An 18,773-nucleotide genomic window follows, 5' to 3' on the forward strand; every position below is an offset into this window, starting at 1 on the left:
GAAAAGATTTAGTCCAAAGGACTAATGGACCACAGCTACCAAGGCCTCCACCAGACTGAGTCCAGTACAGCTAGATGGTGCCCGGCTACCACCACTCACTGCTCTGACCGGGATCACAACAGAGGGTTCTGGACAGAGCTGGAGAAGGATGTAGAACAAAATTCTAACTCACAAAATAAAGACCGTATTTACTAGACTAAAGGAGACTGGAGAAACCCCGAGAGTATGGCCCCTAGACACCCTTTTAGCTCAGTTGTGAAGTCACTTCCGAGGTTCACCATTCAGCCGGGGAGTGGACAGCCCCATAAAACCAGATGGGACTAATGAGGCACAGCAGTCCAGGGACAAGGGCTAGAAGGCAGAAGGGGACAGGAAAGCTGGTGATAGGGAAACCCAAGGTTGTGTAAGGACAGTATTGATGTGTTGTGAGGTTGTTAACCATTGTCATAGGGCAACATGTGTACTAACTGTTTAATGAGAAACTGTTTTGATCTGTAAACCTTCATCTAAAGTGAGAATAGCAGCACAATTGGAAGAGCGTAGTCGATGTCACTGAACTGTGCATGTAGAAATTTTTGAAATGGTGTATCTTCGGCTATGTATATTTTTACCCAAAAAAGAAAAAAAAGGTCGAGAAGGGAGAGGGTTGACATGTCATGGGATTGTTAACCAGTATCATAAAACAATGTGTACTACTGTTTAGTGAGAAACTATTTGTTCTGTAAACCTTCACCTGAAGTACAATAAAAAAAAAAAAATAACCTACTAAATCATACCAAATAACACATAATACTTAAAATAACACTCAACCCCCCCCCCCGCAAAAAAAACCCGTGCCGTTGAGTTGATTCCAACTCATAGCAATCCCATAGAACACAGTAGAACTGCCCTGTAGGGTTTCCAAGGAGCAACTGGTGGATCCGAGCTGCTGACGTTTTGGTTAGCAGCTGAGCTCTTAATCACTGCGCCACCAGGGTTCTAAAATAATACTAAGATATGGTAAAAGTAGGGATTATATGATAAATACAGAGCCTAAATAAGGTAGAAATAACTTTGACAGCTTTCAAGTTTCTTTCTCTCTGTGTGTAAAAATAGTATGAATGGTAGATGCAGGCAAGTTCAACGCATGCACAATGTCTTTATTTCATTCACCTTAGGACACATCTCGCTAAAGGATACACAGATCAAGTTAAAGCACAGATGCCAACAGACACAGTTCAAAGCTGTGGTGGCTTGATGCTGAATGCGATTCTCTGGAAATAAGCTTGGCTTCACCACCCTCGCTCCGCAGGGTGTGCGCGGCCTCTTTAATGGCTCATTGCAAAACAAATGCTGAATGCTATTTCTGCTTTCTGCCTTTTTTCCTAAAAGCGAAAATCCTCTTTGAATTTCTTTCATTTAGCGAAAACAGGTACTAATGTAGGTCTTTTGTAAAAGTGAAGTGGCGTAAAGCAGACTTTCAAAAAGCGGGGGATACCTGTATTTCCTTTTTCTGGTGACTGTGGCCTTCTTTTGCTGCTGCTTTTCTATTTGTGTGAGTTGTATGATAAGCTATTGGTTTTGGCTTTTCTTTTTTGATGTCTGCATTTATTGCTATAAGTTCTCGTAGCACTGCTTTTGCTGTGTCTCAAAGGTTTTGGTATGCTGTATTTTCATTCTCATTTGATTCTAAGAATTTTTTTTTTTTTCATTTTTAATTTCTTCTGTTACCCAGTAGTTTTTAAGTAAGATGTTACTCAGTTTCCATGTATTTGATTTTTTTTCCTAGTTCTTTCTGTTATTGATTTCTAGTTTTATAGCATTATGATCAGAGAAGATGCTTTCTATAATTTCAATTTTTTTTTTAAATTTGTTGAGGCTTGCTTTGTGGCCTAATATATGGTCTTTTATGGAGAATGATCCATGCACATTGGAGAAGAATGTGTACTGTGGTGCTGTTGGGTTGGTGTGTTCTGTGCGTGTCTATGAGGTCGAGTTGGTTGATTGTGTTATTTAGATCTTCTGTATCTTTGTTGAGTTTCTTTCTAGTTGTTCTGTCCATCATCAAAAACGGTGTGTTAAAGTCTCCTACTATTACTGTAGAACTATTCCTCTTTTCAATTCTGTTAGTTTGTTTTATGTATTTTGAAGCTCTGTCATTGTTTGCATTTTTTTTATGGTTATGTCCTTTTGGTGGATTGATGCTTTAATTATTTTATAATGCCCTTCCTTGTCTCTAATATATGGGTTTTGACTTAAAATCTATTTTATCAGAGATTATTATTGCCAGTCCTGCTCCCTTTTGGTTACTGTTTGCATGATACATTTTTCTTTTTCCTTTGATTTTTAACCTACTTATGTCTTCGTGTCTAAGATGTATCTCTTGCAGGCAACATATTGATGGATCATGTTTTTTTAATCCATTCTGCCACTCTCTGTCTCTTGACTGGTGCACTTGAACCATTTACATTCAGTCTGATTATCAATAGGTATGAATTTACTGCTGCCATTTTGTTATGCTTTTTATTGTGTTGTTAATGGTTTCTTTGTTCCATTTAATTTTCTGTGCTGAGTCTTTTTGATTTTCTTCTTTATTTTGGTGAATAGATTTATTAATTTTTTTTGCAGTTACTCTGAAATTTACTTTTCCTGAGTTTAAAACAGTCTGTTATATCTTGATATCACCGTCACTCCCTCTCCATATGGAGCATCTATAACTGCCCCATCTATTTCCCCTTTTTGTTTTGAAGTTGTCATTTACAGATTGACATCTGTGGTTCCGTTTTCGGTTTTGTAATTTTATTTTAATTTTGTGAAATCTTTATCTGAGTTGGTATCTACATGATGCTGTCATGTGTCTTTGTCTCAAGTTGTTGTATCTCTGGTTCTCTGTTTTCAGTTTTGTTGCTTTATTTTAATTTTGTGAAATCTTGATTTGGGTTGGTATCTATGTGATGCTCTCATGTGTCTTTGCCTCAGGTTGTTGTATCTCTGGTTCCCTGTTTTCAGTTTTGTAGCTTTATTTTAATTTTGTGGAATTTTTAGCTGGGTTGGTATCTGTGTGATACTGTCATGTGTCATGGTAAAATGTTCATGTATTTGGAAGAATTGGATTTTCCCACTTTGCTAAGGCGAAAACTGTTTTTTCTCTTAGGATTCACAGTATTTTAATTCACTTTAGTAAAAATTTGGATAAATTAATTTGATTCCATCAATTTGATTCTTTTAAAGTATTTCTACTTCTTAATCAGAAGAGAAACGGTAAGCTCCGTTTGGCCTAACTTTATCTAAGCATTCTGTACCCATGAATTTATCTCACTTTACCTTTTTTGTGTGGTTTTTAAGTGTAAAATTATATACTTATTTGTGTATGTGTTTGTTTGTTTTTCAACTTTTTCTGTAGCCATGTCACTTTTGACCATTTTTAAATTATACAGTTCAGAGGCCATAAATTCTTTTAGATAACTTGATATATACAGATGATATAAGAATGCTTAAAAATAAGTGGTAAAGCCATATAGGAACAATAAGTTAACATATAACTGTTACAGTATTAAAATATAAGTAAGTCATAGTATACAGAACTAGGGTCAGGAACACCACCTTTACCACACCTGGAAGAACTGGGATAGATCCCTTCCAGCTGTGATGCTTTATGACTGAGGTATTTTACATATGTTAATTGTCCATATAACTGCAGTGAACACTTTAGCTGGTATATTTAACCATTTCAGGTGGAATCTTTTCTTTCTCTTATTCTCTTAATTAGTATGTGCCTTAATATTCTTTTATTATTATATACCTTAAGTAAAAAAGGTTATTTTCATATATCTTCTTCACCCAAGACATAATGAATATAATTTAACCTTTTCTTGATGAATTCAGATCATTATTATGAGAAGCAGTTCTAGTATTGTACTTTAATATAGTGTTGTGATATTCTTGAAGTATTTTTAAGATTTAGGTATCATTGACCTCACCCTACTGAGCTCCACAAGTTCTATTCTCTTTCAGTTCCTGTGCCTGCTTTTTTATAGTATTTCTTAATCTACTTATTGTCAAACATCTTGCTGGTTTTATGTCTGCCTCTGACACCCTTCTAACATGCTGTTTTTAGTCTAGTTTTTTAGAACTAACTTTTTAGAGTTTGTGTAAAAGAGACTCTTGGGGATAGGGGCTTACCTGTTGGTAAATGAATTTTTGCTTAAAGCGTTGCTGTTATTGGCTGCCATCAGGTTGGCCCAGACTCATGGTCGGTGACTCCATGCACAGGAAAACAAAACACTGCTTAATTCTATGCCATCCCTGTGATCAGTTGCAGATGGGACTGTTGTGATCCTTAGGGTTTTCATTGGCTGATTTTTGGAAATAGATCGCCAGGCCTTTCTTTCTAGTCCATCTTAGCCTGGAAGCTCCACTGAAACCTGTTCAGTATCATAGTAACACACAAACCACCACTGACAGATGGATGGTGGCTGTGCATGAAGTACATTGGCTGGGAATGGAACCCACGTGTGCCACATGGAGGGCAAGAATTCTACCACTGAACCACCGAATGCCCCCATGCTTTAAACCGTAGACTGTTTTGACTGCTTAGAGCCTGTCTTAGTCATCTAGTACTGCTATAACAGAAATACCACAAGTGGATGGCTTTAACAAAGAGAAATTTATTCCCTCACAGTTTAGGAGGCTGGAAGTCCGAATCCAGGGCGCCAGCTCTGGAGGAAGGCCTTCTCTCTGTTGGCTCTGGAGGAAGGTCCTTGTTGTCACTCTTTCCCAGTCTAGGAGCTTCTCAGTGCAAGGACCCTGGGTCCAAAGGACATGCTGTGCTCCCGGTGCTTCTTTCTTAGTGGTATGAGATCCCCACATCTCCCTGCTCGCTTCTTTTCTATCGCAAAAGAGATTGGCTTAAGATAAAAACCAGATCTTGTAGATTGAGTCCTGCCTCATTAACATAACTGCCACTAATCCCACCTCATCAACATCATAGAGATAGGATTTACAACACATAGAAAATCACATCAGATGACAAAATGATGGACAGTAACACAATACTGGGAATCATGATCCAGACATGTTGACAGAGCCCAAGATTACTTCTGGTGTTATCATTTTCAAAAGCTGGTGATTTGGGCAAACTAAAGAGTGTTTGTGCTTTAAATTGTGTCAGGTTGCTTTAAAGAATCCTCACAAGTAGTTTGGAGAGTAGCAGTTAAATTTCCTGAGGAAAGTAATTACTTTTGTTGGCATATTAATTTCATATTGCTGCTGTTAACAAATTACCACAAACCTAGGGGATTTAAACAAATTTATTCTCTTACAGTTCTGGAGACCAGAAGTCTGAACTGAGTCTTAACGGGGCTAAAAGTGTCAGCAGGGCTGACCGTTTCCTTCTGGAGGCTCCAAGGGAGAATCCATTCCTTGCATCTCCCAGCTTCTGCTGGCTGCCAGGATTCCTTGGCTTGTGGTTGCATTATTACATTTGCACACATTCAAATAATACAGGATAATCTCTCCATGTTAACCCCAAGAATCTTAATCACATCTGCGAAGTTCCTTTGGCCAAATAAAGTAACATTCACAGATTCTAGAGGTTAGGACCTAGATATATCTAGGAGCCCTGGTGGTGCAGTGCTTGAGAACTACGACTGCTAATCAGAAGGTCAGTGGTTCAACTCGACCAGCTGCTCCTTGGAAACCCTGTGGGGCAGTTCTGTCCTGTCCTGCAGGGTCCCTATGAGTTGAAATCAACTTGACGGCAACGGGTTTATAGTGAGTATAGACATAATTTAAAATCGTGTTGTGCATCTGTTTCCATATATTGTTTTCTTTCTCTCATGTGTCTTTTTTTTTTTCCCTTAAAATTCTTAAACTGACAGTCTCATATCTGCATACCAGCTCCTAGCTTGTTTACGTTATATGTAAAAATCAGTCTTTAGGTTCAGGCAGATAGAACCTGAATTCATAAGCAAGAAAATTGTAACATACTGTCGTTAAGGGAATTAAAATCAGACTCTGGTGAGAGTCTTGGACAGGGAGTCAGTAGACCTAGATTTTACTTTCAACTTTGCCATAAGCCGTGTAACTTTAAACAAATTCCTTAATCTCCGAGTCTTATTTTTTTTCATAAGCAGGGTCACTGTGAATTGGAACTGACTCGACAGCACCTAACAACAACAACAATAACAATGTTTCTTATAGCTTTAATTTTTTTTTATTCTTTTGTGTTTCATCAAGTTAATATTGAAGACCGTAGTTTTTAGTGGTTATTCTAAAATTATGATCAATTGCCCTATAATTTATATTATTTTATTTCCCTATTCTTCTAGAATTCTGTAAACACTTGTTTTTCCCAACCATTTTGTACTCTTTTTTATAGGCATGTAATTTGAAGTTTAAAGCATTGTGTGGTTTTTATTAACAGGAGGATCGACTTTTTGTGGCATTGCATCACTGTGTCTGATGGGTAAACTAGAAGAAGTTTTTTCAGAAAAGGAATTGAACAGGATAAAGAGATGGTGTATAATGAGGCAACAGAATGGTTATCATGGAAGACCTAATAAGCCTGTAGACACCTGTTACTCTTTTTGGGTGGGAGCAACTCTAAAGGTAAGAGAAATAATAAAAATGAGAAACCTGTTTTCCGTGATAATATGAAATGTGCTAAAGGGATTGGTCTTTGTAATATGCATTAAATATTATTAGGTTTAGGCTACTAAGTTTTTCCTGTTTCTCTGGCAAAGCTACTCGTGTGTGATTTTTCCATAGAATTCACTTACCTTCTTGTGCTACTTGAAAATTTCCATTCTTATGAAACTCAAGTAGCATAGAACCTAGGAACGAAAGTAGGTATAAGGTCATAAAAAATATTCTTACTGAAACTGACCATCTGTCCATCTCTGCGGTGATCTGTCAGAAAGTGATACTAGTAAAGGTTTGAGGGGAAGGAGTCCCTGGGTCCTGCAGATGGTTAAGCGCTCGATTACTAGCTGAAAGGTTGGCAGTTCGAACCCACCCAGAGGCACTTCAGAAGACAGGCTTGGTAATCTGCTTCTAAAAGGTTGCAGCCTTGAAAACCCTATGGAGAAGTTCTATTCTGCACACATGAGGTCACCATGAGTCATAATTGACTCAAGGACAACTATCATCAACAACATCAATCTTAAAAGAGAAACCATGGATTATTCCTTTAAAAACCATTTAAGGTTTTCTATTATTCATTAATTTATTTGTCTAAAACCTTCTGAAACTTACTGATTTATATACACAGTAGAGGTTGATTCCCCATCTTTACTACCTTTTGATACACCTAATTCCATAAGGTTGTTATCCACTAAATACCCGTAAGTTTTTTTTTTCCCCTTTATTGTGCTTTCAGTGAAAGTTTACAGTTCAAGTTAGTTTCTCATACAAAAATTTATACACACATTATTATGTGACCCTAGTTGGCTCTCCCTATAATGTGACAGCTCACTCCTCCTTTCCACCTCAGACTTCCTGTGTCCTTTCAGCTAGCTCCTGTCCCTTTTTGCCTTCTCATCTCACCTCCAGACAGGAGTTGCCCATTTAGTCTCATGTTTTATCTTCTTGAGCTAAGAAGCACTCTCTTCACGAGTATTATTTCTTGTCTCATAGTCCAGTCTAATCTGTGTCTGAAGAGTTGGCTTTGGAAATGGTTTCAGTTCTGGGCTAATGGAGAGTCCAGAAGCCGTATCTTCCAGGGTCTCTCCAGTCTCAGTCAGACCATTAAGTCTGGTCTTTTTACTAGAATTTGAGTTCTGCACCCCACTTTTCTCCTGCTCCACTGGGGACTGTCTGTTGTATTCCCTGTCAGGGCAGTCATTGGTGGTAGCCGGGCACCATCTAGTTCTTCTGGTCTCAGGCTGATGGAGTCTCTGGCTTATGTGGCCCTTTCTGTCTCTTGGGCTACTGTTTTCCTTGTGTCTTTGGTGTTCTTCATTCTTCTTTGCTCCAGGTGGATTGGGACCAATTGATGCATCTTAGATGGCTGCTCGCTAGCTTTTAAGACCCCAGACACCACTCACCAAAATGGGATGCAGAACATTTTCTTAATAAACTTTGTTATGCCAGTTGACCTAGATGTCCCCTGAAACCATGGTCCCCAGGACCCTGCCTCTGCTACTCTGTCCCTCGAAATGTCTGGTTGTGTTCAGGAAACTTCTTAGCTTTTGGTTTACTCCAGTTGTGCTGACTTCCCCTGAAATACCCATAAGTTTTTTTGTTTTTTTTTAAATCTTAAAATTGCCGTTTCATCTTTAAGAAATAGCACCTAGTTCTGATCTTCTGGAATCTAACAAAAGTGTATGCTTTGTCTTCTATATAATATCTCAAAATTTTTCCTTAATAAAATGTATGCATATGCTTGAAAGAAATTCTGGATACAGAATGATTTAAAATGAAATCTTGTTTTGCCTCACTTCAGTGCCATTCCTTAGTTCTTTTTTTTTTCAGTTATAGAAATTTTCAGACATACTCAAAAGTAGAGAAATTCGTATAATTGTCTTAGGATTCTCTAGAGAAACAGAACCAATGAGATATATATATACAGAAAGAGAGATTTACTTCAAAGAGTTGGCTCACATGATTGTTGGGGATGGGCAAGCCCAAAATTCATAAATTAGGCAGCAGGTTGACTCCTGTAGGCTTATGTCCCAAGATCTGTTGGTCAGGTGACAGAAAGTTTGCAAAGTGAAGAGAACAAGATCTATCAAGATATCTATTTATAGTCTGGAGGCAGAATACATCCTAAGTAAAGTCCCTTTTTAACCAATTGATTGATTACGTTAGATTAAATTAAATTATGGAAGATGATTATATTATGTTAGATTATATTATGGAACAGTAACTAGTGTTTGGCCAAACCACTAGGAACTATAGCCTAGCCAGTTGACATAAAAAGTTAGCCATCACATTGTGGGGACCATGGTCTCGGGGAACGTCTAGCTCAATTGCATAACATAGTTTATAAAAAAAAAAAATTCTACATTCTACTTTGGTGAGTAGCATCTGGGGTCTTAAAAGCCTATGAGCGGCCATCTAAGATACTCCACTGGTGTCACCCCTTCAGGAGCAAGGAAGAATGAGGAAAACTAAAGATACAAGGGAAAGATTAGTCCCGAGGACTAATGGACCACGTCTACCACGGCCTTCACCAGACTGAGTCTAGTACAACTAGGTGGTGCCTGGCTACCTACCACTGACTGCTCTGACAGGGATCACTATTAGAGCATCCTGGACAGAGCTGGAGAAAAATGTAGAACAAAATTCTAACTCACAAAAAAAGACCAGACTTAGTAGCCTGACAGAAGCTGGAGAAACCCCAAGAGTATGGCCCCCAGACACCCTTTTAGCTCAGTAATGAAGTCACTCCCAAGGTTCACCCTTCAGCCAAAGATTAGACAGCCCCGTAAGACAAAATGAGACTAAAGGGGCACACCAGCCCAGGGGCAAGTAGTAGAAGGCAGGAGGGGACAGGAAAGTTGATAATAGAAACCCAAGGTTGAGAAGGGAGAGTGTTGACATGTCATGGGGTTATTAACTAATGTCGTAAAACAATATGTGTACTAACTGTTTAGTGAGAAACTAGTTTGTTCTGTAAACCTTCATTTAAAGTACAGTAAGAAAAAAAAAAAATCAGCCATCACAATAATGAACCCTCATGTGCCCATCAGTCTTAACAGTTATCATCCCAAAGCCAACCTTCCTTTATCTATTCTGCCCACTTCCCTCCCTGTCACTGTATTACTTTGAGGCAAGTCCCAGATAGCATTTTTTTATACTGTGTGGAAATCCTTCAGTATAATCTCTAAGCAAAAATAACTTTTTAAAAAACATATCCTTAGCATCATTATCACGCCTAAAAAGTTAGCCATAATTCCTTATTACAGGTAGTCCCTGACTTACGACGGGGTTCCGTTCCAACGACTCTGTCGTCAGTTCCGACGTAAGTTGAGTACCTCTTTTTTTTTTTTTTTTTTTTTTTTTAGTTTTCATTATTATTGCCATAGCCTGCTATATGGTAGTGTTTTGAATAGGAAATTATAACATTGAACACCTGCAAGTGAACAGCTGAGAATGGTAACATCAGCAAGTTACATGCTGCGGCATTTTATGTAGAACATACTACTAACAATAAGATGTGCAAAAAAAAAAAAGACGATCGTAAGTGCTGTTCATTGTAACTCGAATATGTCGTACGTAGGCAACTACCTGTATCATCAAATATCAAGTAAATTATGATGTATATTTCCTGTTCTATCACATCAAGAGGCACATGATATTTGGTTGTACTTTTGATTAAAGGGTTCCAGTTTATCAACCTGAATTATCCATTATATAGCTCCTCAGTTGTGTTTTACTGGAAGATTTCAGCAACCACTGAGGATCATTGCATAGATCCATTATGTCATTAGATGTTGCAGATGGTGATATTTTAATTCTATTATTCCTTCTAAATTTACTAGCTAGGATTCTTTTTTTTTAAGTGAAAGTTTACGGTTCAAGTCAGTTTATCATACAAAAATTTATACACACATTGTTATGTGACCCTAGTTGCTCTGCGTATAATGTGACAGCACACTCCTCCTTTCCACCTCAGATTTCCCATGTCCATTCAACCAGCTCCTGTCCCTAGGATTCTTTTATAAAGAAGAATTTCGCCTTATCATTCGCACCCCCGAGGTACAGCTTATACAGGGAAGGATGGAGAAATACTTAATTCTTTCTCTTTTTTTAACAGTGTTTAGCACAGTGAGTTGGTCCTCTGGGTTTTAGGGTTTGTTTTTCTTTCAGTATCATTGTAAACTCGTAGATTTTTAACATATTTTATATGTTTTAATCCATTATGGTTGTTATTTTTGATTGTCAAATTGTCCCATCTTTAACCAGTAGGAGCCCCTTCAAGTTGGCTCCTGAGCCTTTTTCATATGACCCCAGCAGTCTTTGTCAGCTTTCTAGAGGCAGCCACTTTTAAGCATTTTCTGTTTTAATTATGGTGGGTATCACATAACTATAAATAATATGCTAGTTTCTTGCTTACAACTTTTAGATATTATTTTTTTATTCGTACATATGAAAAATAAAGATTTAGCCTCCTCATTTTCTAGCAGATTGTTACTGGTTATATTATTTTTAGTTCTGAACCTGTTCTCCTCCCCTTCCACCTTCCAGTTCTGTCAACTTAGCTTTACTTTTATAATGTCATGTTTGGTAACATTCATACTATGTTCAGTAACCAAATCTTTCATGCTTTGCCTATAAGTTGATTTCTAAAAGTTGAAAAGCAATAATCGCACTTACTGTGATAGTATAAATATTGTTCATTGCCTAATCAAGCACAGTGTTAAGATTATAATTTCTTCTTTTTATATAATGACCCATGTGCCATTTGATGTAGAATGTTCTTAGCATCAAGGTCCTAAGGAGTCTCTTTCTTTATATTCTATTAGTTGCTCAAAATAAGCTATATTTTTATTAGTTTCTTATTTGTGCCACAGCTTTCTTAAAGATTCTGTTTTTCTTGGAAGTTCTAATTGCAATTCATTTTCTTTTTAAGAAGAATGTCTTTCTTATTAATTATTATCTAGCTTCTTATACAGTCTAAATGTTAGATGGACTCTCTTTTAGACATTGTTCTTGTTCTTGGAGTTGAATGACTTCCTGTTCTAATTTGAAAGAATTATTTTATAGGCCTACTTTAGAACTGTCATTTTGAGATTTCTTTCCATTGGATTCATGGGTTAGTTATGTCTAGGAACAATACTTAAAATATTGTTCACATCTTGTATAGCTTGGAACAACTAATGAGAACAGATGCTTTCATGTACTAGCAGCATGGCAGTACCAGTGCATAAGACCAGACCAAACCCATTGCCATCAAGTCGATTTCGACTCATATGGCAACTGCCCCATAGAGTTTCCAAGGCTGTAATCTTTATGGAAGCAGACCACCGCATCTTTCTCCTGTGGAGCGGCTGGTGAATTCAAACCACTGACCTGTTGGTTAGCAGCCAAGCACTTAACCAGGGCTCATTTACCAGTGCATAAGGGCTGCTTTATCAGCCCTAGCTCTACCATTTTGTGTATCCCATTTCATCATCTTGACTTTTAACCTCATTTTTCGTGAGTAGTTCTTCAAACATGTTTGTCAGAAAGTGTATGTGATATGTAAACTTATGAGCCCTTCTATGCCTGCAAGATGTCTTTATTCTGTCTTTACACTTGATTAGTCATCATTCAGCTTGATATGGACTTCTAAGAACAAAATCATTCTCCCTTACAATTTTAATGGTATTACTTTATTTTCTTCCTGTCAAATTACTAATTTTAATCCTAGTCCATTTCTCACTGCCAACAGCTCCTCCCTGCCCCCCTCTCCTGAAGCTTTTTAGAAATTCTCTTTATCCTGCTTCTGAAATTTTAAAAGAATATTCTAGTTTGGGTTTTTTTTTTTTTTTTTCCCCCTATCTCTCTAGAACGCCTGTAAGAAGGGGAGCTGGCAGTTACGATGGGGGTCCTTATTGTTAAAATGAGAAGAATTTTTATCCCGGGGTGCCAGTAAGCACCCATGCAGTTCCTTCGTTTTTTTCAGAGGATAGTCATTTAACATCAGGCTGTGTTTGGACTGTCATTTGCTTTGATAGCTGGGAAGTAGAAAAAGAGGGAGCTGTTCCATTGATAAAGGAAGGAAAGGAAGGAGGTGGAAAAAGGAAGGCAGAAAGAAAAAAAAAGCACTTTGTTTTCAACTCCCTTCTCACTCCATTTCTGTAAGCCCATAGCCTAGAACCCCTCCAGGGATTTCCTGCTATGTATTCTGGGCTGCAATTTCCTTGGCTCTCTTTGATTCATTAACTCATTTATATCTGCTTTATGTCTTACAGAAATTTGTTGATCTCTCTTGTCTACTGCTCACCCTCTCCTATTCTCTCCACAGTTTGATTTATCTTTTATTTCTTTCTCTTTAGTGGGATCCTGGGAGAGAAGACAAATGCATGTCCTAAATCTTTGAGCTAATTAATTTTTTGTATTGCCATCATATTTTCTCTCACCTTTTATCTTTTCTAATTAAAGATCTATAAAATTTTACTGTTCTCAGACAAAACCATCTCTAGCATCTGGTTAAGAATTTTTGTTGCTCTTTTTTAAAATACTTTTTGTTCCAGTTTGTAACTAACAACTCAAGAGCCTATAGTAAGAATCAATATATGGGTTGATAAAATTGCACCTTTTAAATGGCTGATTGAATTGAGCGGGTCAGGGAAATTGTGTTTTAAGCCTAGCTTGAAGAGACCAAAGAGCTTCGCTGGACCTAGATTAAAAGAAAGAAATGGTGAGTGGATTGAGAAAAAGACAATAGGTTTGGTAAGATGATAAGAAAAGACAATAATGTGGTTGGCTAATTTTAAGTGACCGAGTCCCCAGAGACTTGCTGTGCAGCCTTAGTTTTAGAAAAACATATTCAAATGTTATTTATCTGAATTTGGAACCAAAGGTCCATATGAAAGTTTGATGTCAATAAATTTATATTTGTCATGTTATTTCAGCTTCTGAAAATTTTCCAATACACTAACTTTGAGAAAAATAGAAATTACATCTTATCAACTCAAGATCGCCTAGTAGGGGGATTTGCCAAGTGGCCAGATAGTCATCCAGGTAATTAATTTTTTTTTGTATGAATCCAGAAAAACTTTTCTTTTGTCTATTTCTTAGTAGATCTTACTGTGTTTTATATGAATATTAACAATATTTTGCTATGAATCCAGAATAAAAATTTTGTTTATTTCTTAGGTAGATCTTCGCGCATCTTTATCAGAAAGGGTATATGATAGAAAATTTAGACATAGTTGTAAATTTACAGTAAATAATATGTAAAAAGAAAAATGGTAGATTATTCAAGTTTGCAGCAGCTTTAGGGTGTCGGGGTATAAAGAAGGAGCTAGTTATCAAGATGTATTGGTACAGCTTTTTTTCCTAAGGATTTCACTTAGCAATGTTTTATTTCATTTGAGGCAATAAGGCAGATGGTCTAAGTGGGTCCTGTCCAAAATAGAGCATCATTTGGCTCATCCAAAGTCATTAGGATTATGAGATATGACTTAAAATAAGTAGAATAAATTACTCTCAATCCACAAGGGAACCTGTTCTTATTCTATTCAGAAATCATTAAGTCAAAAGTCTTTGAAATCCTGAATGCAGGTGTCCCTCACTGGCTAAACTCTTGCTCTCTGAATTTACACAGACTCAGTTAATCTTCTCATGAATACCTTGCTTGTCTGAAATTTCACCATTCACTTTCTGAAACTCAGGAACCAAATGGATTCAGACATTGTGGTATTCCATGCTTTCCAAACCCAGGAATAGCATAGATGTGAAGAGCAAAGGATTCTTGTGTTTCACAAGTACTTTCAAGTGGATCCTCTAGAAATAATGAAAAATGGCATATTTAAAAAATATTTAGATAATTCTGCTGTTTCCTAAACTTAGACAGACCTCATGCCTAAGTTGCGTGTTATAATATAAAACTTCTTGCTGAGTAACTACATGGATGCCGTCAGCAGGCACCTCAGACCCAGCCTGCCTGCTAAACTCGTCGTCTCCATGCCTCCCTGTCACCAAACCTTGGTGGCACTAACTGCCCATGTTCAAGCCCAGGATTCTGCAACAGTCTTATCATTTGTCTTCCTGCCTCTAGCCTAGTCAGCCTCATATTGATACCTTGTGTATGTGTACATACTTGTACTTAAATGAGAGGAAAGGGCCCAAAGCTTTTTTCAGATTCTCACAGGGATCTCTGTGTAAAAAAGACTAAGAACCCCTGATCTGAACCCTTTCTATTAAGTCTTTTAGACTTCCTCAGCACTCAGAGTTCTTTGACATTGCATGCAGGCTTTTCCAAGATTTGGCTTCTATCCCAACTCTAGCATCATCTTTCTCTACCCTCCCTGCTCCCCGCCCCCACTTCTTATGTTTTCACCTCCAGCAAAATGAATCTATTTACAGGCTCCCCATAAAAATCAGTTTGAGAGTTTGTTAAAATAATTCAAAACACTGACATTTTTCATAAGCAAGTTGACAGAGTATTAGCTATAAATACATAAAACTAGATGGAGGGGATGATTGTTTTTGCAGCATTGCAATAAAATCATGTTTTTTTATAATCACCAGTCTGGAAAAAGTACCTCTTCAGCTCATCTACCATAGATCTGCCATGGTCAGATAATTTAGTTGAAGCCAAATATAAATAAGGAACTCACAAAATCATATGATTGTACTTGAAATGAGCAGGAATATTTCCTTGTATCCATACTACTTGTATTTTTATGTAAAACATGCTTCCTTTGAAAAACGTACAATACTTTCGAAGTCATGAGCTAAGTATGTTTTCACAACCAAAAACTTATATATTATTTTGCTTTAAAAATTAAGGTATGTTTTCACAGATTAATTTTTAAAGCAAAATAATGTCTTTAAGGTTTTGGGTTCTGTCTACATAGCTATGTTAGAAAAGTGCCTCAGTAAGAAAACAGAGTTATTTTTAGTCTTGATGCCACTTTTTCAATTCGTGCATGGTACTACTTTAACAAAGACTATACTATTTTAACTAATAACGGGAGTAGGGAAATGACAGTCTCTTGGAAAACATTTCTTGTATAGACACACTTGAAATACATTTTGAGTATTTACAGTAGCTTTTCTTAAAATGCTTGAAGCTTTTTTCCTAGAGAGACCAGTTGCAAACTTTTAACATTTTTGTGAATACTTGGATGTGATACTAACTTTACAGATATGTTACAACATCCTTAGAGACTATATACTACAGAGCATAGAAAGTCTGTGTAATAAATTGAATTTATCTGGAAAGACTTGTTCCCAGAGCCTTCAGAAAAATCATTTTAACAAGATTCTTTAAATTTAGCATATTCTTGGGTCTAGTGAATCTAGTAACAGACTTGACCCAAAGAGATTTTGTGTACATTTGTAGAAGAAACCTCTGAAGAAATGAAAACTTATTAAGTAAATAAATTAATTAAATTATTAAGTAAATATATAAACATCTAAAGTGCTTGAATACATCATCACTTAGAGATGACATTTTTAAAAAAATCAGTTTTGAACAGTAACGTTTTGGTCTCATTGGCTTTTACAGAAATCCTTTTGAGAAAAAAAAAGTTTTATTTTTACTTTACCTTGAAAGATTTTACACATACCCTATTTTGCGTTATTCTGAATATAATTTCCCTTTCTGTTGCATTTTTTTCCTAGATAAGTTTCCTAGTTTCTAGAAAATAAAGGTTCATATGGCTTTGTACCGTTTGAACTTTTAGGATAGCTACCAAGAAAAATGTAATTATATAAGAGAAATCGAATTTATTTTTATTTTTTGTAGTCTGAAAATTAGAGGAAAATGAGCCAGAAGAAACCTAAGCATTTTCAGAAAAAACCAAAAAGGGATTAACATGGGTATGCATTAACAAAATAACTTTTGTCACAAGCAACTTTGAGGAAGCACAACCATTTGTCATTCTTATCTTGAAAAGTAAATGATGCTCATATAAGTAAAACTTTTTCTTTAACTCTTTTGACAAAGTTGGTCAGATGTTTTGAACCTTAATAGCTATTGAGGCCTTAAATGATGGCCAATTCAAAAATAGAATTCTTGACTGCTACAAAACTCTGTTTTTTGTAGTGTTCCCACAGCTGCAGAGCTCTGTGCTCTTCAGAAGTCCATATAAGGCTCTCAGGCAAGAGACGGCCATGTGATTTCAGTGGCCACTATAATGGGAGAAGGTTGCTGCCCCTGAAAGATGGGAAACTGGCAAGGCCAGTGCAGAAGAGTTGTTGTGGTATGAACACTCACATTATTATAACCAAATAGAATGTGAGTCTGTTTTTATTGTCAGGTCAGATATTTTTAGAATGACTGACGTTACCCTAAATAGAAAAATATAAATATGGTACAGCATTCCAGAATGGATTAGTTTTCTGAAACTCCTTTCATTTAGCACAGTGTTAAGATATAGCATACACTTCAGGCGATGTCATAGATAAAACTCGGGGAAGGTGCTGTTAGAAGAACTTTCCTTTTATGATATATAGTTAAAGCCATTTGTTTCAGTATTCTGAAATAAGCAAAAGGGAAAACCCATTAAGGTGAGAAGCCTTTTATATTACTGTTACTCTTCCTCTCTGTCATTTAGTCACAGAGAATGTTGAGAATGTCACTCTTCAGGTGGGAATGTTTTACTTTGTTGATAGTATTTTTATGAATAAAATATCTTGTGTGATTTTGATGAAACAGTTTACCAAAAAATGCTGTTTGGGACTTTAAGGAAGCAAATAGTTCAAAAAATACATTTAGCATTTTTCAAAAATTATTTTTAATGTAGTGATGTGCTGATAGATATGCATCTAAAATACTTTGTAGAATGTCCAGGTAAGAATGCCTGTTGTGATAAAAATGTCTCATTTTCAGATGCTTTACACGCATACTTTGGGATTTGTGGCCTGTCACTAATGGAGGAAAGTGGAATTTGTAAAGTACATCCTGCCCTGAATGTAAGCACACGGACTTCTGAACGCCTTCAAGGTCTCCACCAGAGTTGGAAAACTCAGGACTCTAGACAATGTTCAGAAAATGTACATATCTCCACATGATTGACTTTAGATTGGGACAGTGGGGGGGATTTATAGCATAATTGTAGCCCAAGGTTAAAAACCATGTATAACCTAGTGTGTGCTTTTTTTGAGAGGTGGAGTGATACAATCAAATCTTGTGCTTATGTCACTTTGGGATATGGTCTTGAGCCAGTAACCTTTGTACTGGGCTTCAAGAAAATCTTTGTTGAAGTCTGAACCACAGTGGACTGTGTCATAGTTCTTAAATGTTTATACTGTATTTCTAAGAAGTTCTTTGAGGCAAATTAACTGTATGTAGTTATCTTAAAAAAAAAACCTTCAGTACAAATTGTATCATATTATAAAATGGACACAAGTCTTCAAAACAGTTTACACGTCATATAGCATTGATAATCTTCCGGTGAACACTTAGTGATTATTTTTAAAGTTTGATTGCTGATGGTAGAAAATTGCTTGAAGAATTAAGTATCTGGGATTATTCTTTGAAAACAGATAATCCCATAATTTTTTTAAAGAATGACTTATTTTGTCTTATTCTTAAGTGTGCCAATTAAATTTGTGTGGCCTATATAAATGAAATTAATGACTTCATAGTAAGAATCAATAGGCTTAACTAATACAGTAGTTTTCTAAAGGAAGATTGCTTTAATAAGATTTTATTATGTATTAAAGTCACTGTAACTGAGAGAAAAGTAATTTAACTTCCGTGCTGTGCTGGGGTGAATACCAGGTATATTTGATTTTAATCTGAAATCATTAGTTGCCTTTTTTTTTCTTTCTAGGGAGAAAATCTTTCATTTACTGAAGGAAAGATAATTAGTTGTTCGTTTATTGAAATATGTGAAATTGTAAATTATATTTGTACTTTTATAACTGAGTTATTTTTACCCATTTGGATTTTTTTAGTTTGTTTTCCTCAGTTTAAGTGAATTAAGAGCAGCTAATTTCAAACTAATAATTTTCTAATGTTTTCAAATTAAATAAGTGAAAATATAAAATAGAACCACTCAAGTAAATTCAATGGTGCAGCTCTATACATAGTCATTTATATTTTTATATTTTGAGATAAGTGGGAGGGAGATATAACCATTTAGGGGGTAAGGACTGAGGTTTCACTTTTGTTCATTTTTTTGTTTTCT

At 36.3% G+C, this 18,773-nt stretch overlaps 1 protein-coding gene across 1 annotated transcript in view; it reads left to right on the forward strand.

Annotated features, from left to right (window-relative positions):
- The window catches only part of PGGT1B (protein geranylgeranyltransferase type I subunit beta), an 83,325-nt gene extending 64,590 nt beyond the window's left edge, over positions 1-18,735 (forward strand). Inside the window, exons 7-9 of the mRNA XM_004376981.3 lie at positions 6,404-6,588; positions 13,542-13,650; positions 17,471-18,735. Of these exons, the coding sequence (XP_004377038.1) occupies positions 6,404-6,588; positions 13,542-13,650; positions 17,471-17,652 (476 nt within the window). The 3' untranslated portion in view covers positions 17,653-18,735. The remainder of the gene's footprint in view (positions 1-6,403; positions 6,589-13,541; positions 13,651-17,470) is intronic.
- The last annotated feature ends 38 nt before the right edge of the window (positions 18,736-18,773 follow it).

This window comes from Trichechus manatus, unplaced genomic scaffold, assembly GCF_000243295.1.
Source record: "Trichechus manatus latirostris isolate Lorelei unplaced genomic scaffold, TriManLat1.0 scaffold00047, whole genome shotgun sequence".
Taxonomy (NCBI): Eukaryota; Metazoa; Chordata; class Mammalia; order Sirenia; family Trichechidae; genus Trichechus; species Trichechus manatus.